The following is an 8,655-nucleotide window of genomic DNA, read 5'->3' as shown; positions in this document are numbered from 1 at the left end:
TGCAGAACTGAAAACTGCCGCAATCTATATTTATACGTAATAAATCATTACAACATTTTTAAAAGTGTAAGCACGATTCTCGTAATTATTTTGTCATAGTAATAAAAACAGCGTCCATGTGTTGGAGCTGTCAGGTGGAGATTTACCGAGAAACGTAAGGTGATCCCTGGAGCAAAATAAAAAAAAAAGTTAATTTTAATTTCGGTTTAGCTATAATTGTAAGAACAGAGGTAACAAGAGCAAACTATAATGTCTGCATTGCAGATTCTTCAGTGTGAAGTGCCCCGATAGCCACATTTGTCAACAGATCACTTATCAGAATTTTATAAGGTGAGAACGAAGAGAAAATACAAGGAGATGCAATGGATCCTGGGAGTTTGAGGAAATCAGACAATGGCCCTCATAAAGTCAACTACGTTACCCATAATACATACATGCTGAAATGCAGGAGGAGTTTGAGTGTGATGTCAGTTGTAGTATGAAGTGTTTTTTAAAAAATTAGGAAGTTGATAAATGTCATTACATTAGACATATAAACCTGCTTTTGTTCTAGATATTTCTTTTCTCTTTGTTAGTTGTTTGCACGTAATAATCTTGTATGAACGCTGCGTCTGCGTTTCAGACAGAAACATCCCTGTTGGATTGCTGTGGAGGGCTAAATAACCTGGATTACAACAAGGTACACGTTTGCGTGCAATCGATATTTCGCTATTTTAATAAAAAATGAATGAAAATAAACTTCATTCCCGGCGCATCTTTGAATGCATCATTCAATCCGCTTTAAGAAATGTATAAAAACGCAGTTATTGTTAAATGGGAATATGTGGTTTAAATCCCATTTTAACTCCTACCACTTCTTTTTCCAGTGTTTACGCAGTTCCCAATATGCATTTTAGACTTCAGGCTAATGTATTCTATGCAAATGCCATATTCACGTCGTTTGTTATTAAAACTTGAAGTTGGTTGCATACCCACCAAAGAAAAAAAAACACAACAGGAAGTTAATCTTGCGCAGGTAAATAATGTGAGCATTAGGGCAAGAACAGAGCATGTTGACGGTATCTGCGACTGTAGCCGCTCACTGAAGATGAAGTAATTACAGCCGGTGCCTAGCAACGATCTAGCAAGGAGTCTTTTTAGGGCACTGATGTTGACAAGCTTCCCCAGCTAGGCACTGATGTCCCGAGATGAATAATATCCTTTTGATTTCAGAGGAAGCAGATAGATTTATTATAATTTTAAATCATGCTTGCATAATTCTGATGCCCGTATAAGAAAGAAAGTGCAATACACAGTCTGTCAAGCTGCACAGTTATATTTGATATTGAGTGCAAGAAGAGTGCATTGCATTGCACTTAGAAGCCTCCGTCTTCAGTAATGCGTTGTTAACTGCAATCATATGTACAATATGAGCTTGTATCAATATCTTGTAATGGGAAAACACGTGAACAACCATTAAATTATGCAAGTCTATCTCTATGATAGTTTCCTAACTCCACACATACTGTATGTACTGTAGGTCTGCATGAATAACATGATCTGGATCCCATTTTGTGTTCTGTATCTACATGCTTCTGCTGGTTCAAATTCCAGATTAATGATGTGGGACTTGCAACGCCTGTTTTTCAATTTTTTTAATCAACATTTTGCTGCAGAATGTAAGATACAATCATGGTGAGCAAAGGCAGACTGGGATTTCATTTGATTATTGCTGCGGTATTGTCACGTACAGTAACTGGGACTCCTTCTGTCTCTTCACAATACAAATATGCTACAGTATCTCAGCATGAAGGTATAACAGAGGCATTCTGCCATCTGAGAGCATTTTGCTACTCAAGTACAAAGCCCTCAATCTTAAGAACAATCTCAACATGCCTGAATTATGGCCTGGATTTTTCTTTATGTGTAAAAAAAAGCTTAAGAAGTGCTCATGTATTGGAGGCCAGTATTCACATCTTGCTTTTTCCAGTGTAGTGTCACTGCTCACTGAAAATCTTCTCTTCTTCCTCTTTGAAGCCCAGATAGTTTACAGACATTTCATATGTACTTACAAACTCAAATTCCATCTTTTTAAACTAAATTCTTTATGTTCTTCAGAAGCTTAGGATTCTAGTACTCTTTAGTGTCTGGCATGACGACTGAATTTCTAAAGCAGATGTGTTAAGTATGATTCTGCCTTCTTAAATCTAGTTTTGGCTGCAAGTCATTATACTGTGTAAATACATATGAATAATTCATTATTTTTATTGCTAGACCAAGAACATTCTGATCCTTTCTGTGGATTCAGCAAATTAAAACCCCTTTCCGATGCGTGTGTATGTATGCACACCAATGGTCTTGAAAAAGAGCACAGAATGGTCGACTGCAGTCTGGATCTTCTGCTGTTACATGTACAGCTCCTCAGAAGTGCACTGTATTGTCACTCCTCTAGGGTTTTCCACATTGTAGGCCTGTGGTTGAACTGAAATGGTGGCATGTGTCATTAATTAATGAAAGAGAAAGAAAACAGTCTGGGCTGGCTCAGTGGTTGGCATTGCTGCCTCGTGGCGCTGTCTGTGTGGAGTTTGTCTGTTCTCCCTGCGTTTCCTCCACATGCTTCGGTTTTCATCTGCACGTTGTGCGTTTGATAAATCGTGATGCTGTTTGCCTAGTAATTGCATATCTGCCTAGTAATTACAAATCTAGAGGATGTGTCTCAGGCTAGATATACACTCAGGTACAGATCTCTACCAAAAGGAACATCCCATTCTATAAATTGATATTAACACCGATCTGCAGAAACCAAAACTATGCAGGAAGTCATGTGTGTCGTGTCGGACATAACACCAGTCTATCCTGTCCCTTTCCCCTTGCTTGCTGGGATAGGCTCCAGATCCCCCATGCCCCTCTATTGGAAGAAGCGGTTCGAAAATGGTTGGATGGGTGAAAAACAAGACTCTGTGGTCATTGAATGGGCTGCAGACAATTGTTCAGAATGAATTGATGCTACTCAAAAGCAGTAACGCATGTCACTGTTTTTGTTTGTCAAGATGCAATTTCTCAGACCAAATATTTGGGTATGAATTTTTCCATCTTAACCCATCTGTCTGTGTAGCAAAGAATACTAAATAAAATAGGATGGTAAGGTTCAGCTAATGCAGACTAATGATACAATTTGGAATAGCTCAACCTGCTATGCACAGCTGGCCTGTTATCTTCCATGTGGTGTTACTTTTTAATACGCTAGAGCTTTTCACAGTTGGGTTTTCTTTTCAGATAGACATGTCAGTGATGGCAGAAGTCCTCCACTACGTCGATGTGACAGATGCTCAATTTTCTGTAGCTGTTTTTGCCATTATTTTCAATCCATTCTTCTGGAATGTCGTAAGTAGCCCTTTTCTTTGTATATGTATGTACACTGATACCTTATCTAAACTTGCACTAGCCCCTGCTAGTGACAGAGTTGGTTTGAAATGTGGAGCAGGGAAATTAGAGATGTAAAATTTAGACTTCAGGTGGTGTTTTTGAATAACTTCGGAGTATTCATTCTCTAGTGAGAATAACACAGGAACATATGAGCTACAGCCAATGCGGTATTTTGTTCTTTGTTATTAAATTGTTAGGTTTGTTATTCTTTGATAAAACAAGGGATTGGAGATAATGAACTGCATTATTAGCTCATTGGAGCTCAGTACTCCTGAGTCTTAAGGCTACATGTCTGTAAGCTCTTAGAGATCTGCTCTTAAATCTCTCAACATGTTTATCACGGTTTTCTCTTCCAATTTAACCTCTGTTATGAAAAATAAAGATTCTAATACACCTTAAGAATAGTGACATCTAGGTGTCAGCTCCAAAGCTTACACGACATGTGATTCAAATATTTTCTAAGTCAATATCTGTGCAGGCTGGCAGGAAACAAATAGCTGTTAATTACTAAAACAACTGCTCTCCAGCATCTCTTCAATGTTGATAATTTAAGGGAGAGATACCTCCCATGTGTTCATTATGTAGTCTGAATAAAGACGAACTAATTTTTGGCATATTCAGAAGAACACCCGTGCCTTGTAGTTATTGATACAATCCCTGTTTTGTTCCTCTCTTGCTATCGGCTTGAAAAGTAAGAGGTAGATGCTTAAATTTAATCTGACTAAGCATCAAGCGTATTTTCTGAATAGTAATAGTGTCTGCAGAGGCTGCAATGTGGGTGGCTTTGGTATAGTTTCTCTTACATATGTCCATGCTGTGCCTTTCAGTGAGGACGCCACACAGTACTTGACTAAGACCAAGGCAGAGTTAGGAAATGTCCACTTCTCTGACCGTCATTACAGTGACCGTATAAAATACACAGGCATCACTCAGACCTCACTGAAGGACAGCGCACAAGCTGTTTTTGAAATTTGTGTTAAAACATTAATTTCCTTTTCAAATACTGGGGCACGTCCATTTCTTAGAATACGCCATTAGCAGGTGAGATTAAAAAAAATTGAACGGGAACCAAACCAGATACAATATGTAGCAGGATGGTTTTCTTTACTTCCACACGGTGTGTTTTAACAGAGCTATTAAAGGACATTTTGAGCCATTTTGGTTTTACAAAAAATAATACGTTTTGCATTGGAGGGGGGAAATGACAAAAAAAAAGCCCTGTTTGGTTTATACTAGGACAGATCTGAGTACTCAGGAGGAGTGAGAAGCATAGTACATGGCTCTCTGAGGACCAGAGGACCAATGGGTGGTTAGTTGCCGATACGAAGAGGACAAAAAAAATAAAATGGAAATCTCTGCCTTCATCAAAACGGTTTTTAGAATGTTTGGAAATATTCTTTTTCCACCCCTCTGCCTGAACTGAAATGAGGCTAAAAGTTCCCTTTTAATTACCAGGCACAGTCAAGCCCACAACACTGTGGTAAATTAAGTTAGTAAGGAGACGCACGGGAAGGCCAGCTACAATAAAGCGTTTTGCATGAGAAACAAAGCACAGCAAGGACCCAAGCAGGAAACGCACTTTAAACCCATTAGTTACAATTCAGAAACACTTCAGAATGTATTTTTAATGCCTTAGTGTTCGGCGCACTGCATGAATCACCCCCAATTTCTGCATTAGCAGTGAGGAGCCCATTTTGTCATCGCAAAACCACAACATTCAATTAGTTGCAAAGAAAGGGATTTGTAAAGTTCCTCCAGACTGCCGCATCTTGCTGGAAGTTTGAATACTCTCCCTCCTCCCCACCTGCTGTTGGCTTTTTTCTCTCCCATTTTATCTGCATTTTTCTTCATGCAACTCCCAACTGGCAACACCTTGAAGCTCAGCAGGTGTGAGCCTGGTCAGTACCTGGATGGGAGACCTCCTGGGAAAAATGAGGAGGTCTAGGAGGGCCAGCAGGGGCACTCACCCTGCAGTCTGTGTGGGTCCTTAAGCCCCAGTATAGTAACGGGGACACTATACTGTAAAAAGGTGCCATCATTTGGACTCTCTGTGATCATTAAAAATCCCAGGGTGTTTTTTTTTTAAAAGAGTAGGTGTGCTAGCAGGTGGGACTGCACATTGGTGCTGGTGGAGGGGAGTCCCCATTACCCGTAAAGGAGAGAACTCTCTGGAGCCCTGCATCAGAGATTACAGCCCTCACAAACAGCTCTGCAAGCATGCCTGTACCTAGGTAGCCATAGGGGTCATACTGTCACTGAAAACTGAAAGAGCCCTGGTCAGCTAATCACATCACATCCTATTCCCCAACACCGCCCAGCCAATAACAGTCCGCTAGTGACACAACCCAGGCTTGAACCCGCGATCACAGAGCTCAGTCAGTGCTCTGTTTACCCATTGAGCCACTCATTAGACCCCTCTGTCGGCATTTTGGTTCTGTTAAACTGGCTTGATCATCTGCCCTGGGCTTGCCATGGGTTTGGCAACCTAGAAGTCATGGGGTTACTTTAAAGGTATGTGATGCCATGTGACATTGACACAGCAAAGAGTGGTGGGAAGAACTACAGTATACGTGCCAAGTCTGCATTTCTGTAAATAAACTCCATGGGTTCTCCAATCTTGAATTCATACACAAGCAAGTACATCCAGTGTACATCTCTGCTTCTTGCTCTTTAAGAACATTTTTCTGCATTTTGTTAAATTCTAGCTTGCATATGATTGACAGAGGTGCTTGATTCAAGACCCAGAAAGCCCAAATGATCATTTTCTGTGCGAAACACAGTCTGCCTTGTCAGTATAATGGTCCTGAGGCTCTGTGCATATTGATAAGTACAAAGTTCTAAGGAAGAGGTTGGTTCCTCCAAAGAACATTTTTTTCTTTCCATATTCTAGTAACATGCCTTCAGGGAAATGCAAAACATTTTCAAACACCCACTGATCACATCTGAAGTTGAAAGTATTGGGGGGGATGCTGTGAGGTTTATTAATGGTACAGCATGTTCCAATAAACACACTAGAATACTGAATTATTTTGTCTCATTTTCGTTTAATTAATAAACTGGAAATGCTATGGTTGCGATATTACATAATCTGCCCATCTTTAATTTCTGCAGTTCAAAACATACACCTAACGGTATCAGCATCCTGGTGTGGATATTCGGCATCTTCAAAAGATTAACCGTTTAGATGTGGATTTTGTGTGAAGCACAGAAATCTCATTGCCCAGCCACACACCAACACCTCTCCAGAAGTAATTCCTTCAAACTGCTTATGACAGCAGATCTGAGATGTACAGTGTAGACTATTCTTCTCCAGTCGATGACTTGTGCGTGAGAAAATTATTTTTCTCGTCTTACAAAGGGCTTGCTCCGTGCTCCAACACTTGGTTGCCAAAGCGTTTCCAGACAATGAAGAAAATTGGCTTTGTGTCTGTTGTGCCTAATTAAGCACGTTGCGGCTTTCGAACTGCACTCGCGACGTTTCTGCAGTTCTAATTGCTGGGTGTAGAGTATCTAACAACCGTCTAGACGAAGCATTTGAAAGTGGTCATGTCTTAGGGTGGCATTCTGAGATTAAGAGGTGCTTTTGTGTACTCAAGCACCCCGTTTGTTTGTTTTTTATCTGTTTGTCAAACTTAGCATCTGAATTTTGTCTCTCAACTTGCCAGCCATTAACTTAACCCGATCCAGCTGTTACAGGCCTTACTTTGGCACAGATATTAAAATCACTCATGTCCTCATTTAACCCGGCCACCGTGTCACCTCACTCTTAACCTAAATCAGGGCAGGGAGGAGTGACGCAGCTCTGGTAATTAACCCCTAGCAAGCCCACGGGGAGCTGATGGAGCAGATATGGTTTTAGGATGGGAGAAACTGGGAACCTTTTGTCGTCTTGCAGGTTCTGTACCATCATCTAGGATTTTCTTGGGTCATTTCTTTACAATTTGCAAAGTTGGAAACAAGCATGGCAGATGTGACATAAGCCAAGGTGGTCTTCCACAGCCACCCCCACTTTGACTTTTGCCCATGTAGCAACTCAGCATTCTTCCACTTGCCTATTTGGGCACAGTTAGGAGTGTGTCAACATGTGCGGTTGTTTTGTTTTCTCGTTGAACTCGTTGATAAGCCGGGTAAATGCGCATTTGACATGTTTTGCATCTTGCCGTGCTCTGTCGCGCCAGCCCCTAGAAGAGCCATTACCGTTTACAACGCAGGGATGACGCAAGAGAAAACCCAGCGTTGCTCTGTGGAGTTGTAAAAGAACTCGGCTTTTGGCTCGCGGGGTTATGTTGATCTTTGGTTTGGCAAAAAAAAAAAAATGGTACAAAGGCTTGTTTTGACAGATCACCAGCTGTGCTGGCAACTCGTTTTAAGCTTTCCACCCATCTGGTTTGTAACTGATTTATCGGTACAGGGTTACTGGGGGGCCAGAGCCTATCCTGGCAAGCAATGGGTACAAGTCAGATGAGTTGTGGAGCAGTTAACAGTCCATCACAGAGCGGACACACTCACACCAGGGACAGTTTTCCCCCAAACCTACCAATATGTCTTATGACTGTGAGAGGAAACTCACACCAACGTGAACGTACAAACTCCGTGCTGAGCTCATGTTTTTGCATCTCTAGGATTCTCTTTCCATTTTTACCATCTGCAATAATTTGTGTCGATTTCCAGGTGAATCAGAAATGTTTTGAAAAGACTCAGACTGAAGCTAGAGTGCATCTAATTGCTCTGTTGCTTTAAGTAAATAAAACTGAAAATGTATTGAAACAACAGAGGTTTTTCAGCTTGCCATTATTACTCGCAGACTGTGCCTGACCTCACTATAAAACAACAGAAAAGAAGAGTGGTTTGATGATGTAGCTGTAAAAACACAAGCAAAGCAAAACCTTCACTCCTGTTTCTCAGATAACATGGTCTTCAGCTGGCGTTGTTATATCTGTGAGGTTTATTTGAGCAGTAACTCATAGTTTACCATTTCCGGTGTTTTACAGTAGCTTATTTAGCATGTGCAATTTATTTTAGACAGGAATATTTTGGGAGGTGACTGTTCCCCTTATTCTAAAATGCTGAATGCATCAGTAGACATTTATCGGTATACCACTGGAAATTTAGATGCTGCGAAAGTGGATATGGGTCAGGAAGTAGAGGGAGATATTTATATATTATTACATACTGTATCATGTATTATTTATTTAATTAGAAATGAATATCTCTGTACCTGCAAGGTAGTGCATTCGATATTCAGACACG

The 8,655-nt window shown here is 40.7% G+C and overlaps 1 protein-coding gene across 2 annotated transcripts in view; it reads left to right on the top strand.

The window, feature by feature from the left end:
- Window positions 1-436: 436 nt before the first annotated feature.
- pemt (phosphatidylethanolamine N-methyltransferase) overlaps window positions 437-8,655 on the top strand; it is a 64,822-nt gene continuing 56,603 nt past the window's right edge. The window contains exons 1-2 of one of the 2 annotated variants that reach the window (XM_088612203.1): window positions 437-679; window positions 3,260-3,363. In XM_088612203.1, coding sequence (XP_088468329.1) covers window positions 3,262-3,363 — 102 coding nt within the window. In that variant the 5' untranslated portion in view covers window positions 437-679; window positions 3,260-3,261. Of the gene's footprint in view, window positions 680-3,255; window positions 3,364-8,655 lie in introns of both variants that reach the window. The other variant, XM_088612202.1, reaches the window with a different exon arrangement.

The sequence above is a fragment of the Lepisosteus platostomus genome, chromosome 19, assembly GCF_059453375.1.
Source record: "Lepisosteus platostomus isolate fLepPlt1 chromosome 19, fLepPlt1.hap1, whole genome shotgun sequence".
NCBI lineage: Eukaryota > Metazoa > Chordata > Actinopteri > Semionotiformes > Lepisosteidae > Lepisosteus > Lepisosteus platostomus.
This window is presented reverse-complemented; position numbering and strand designations above follow the sequence as displayed.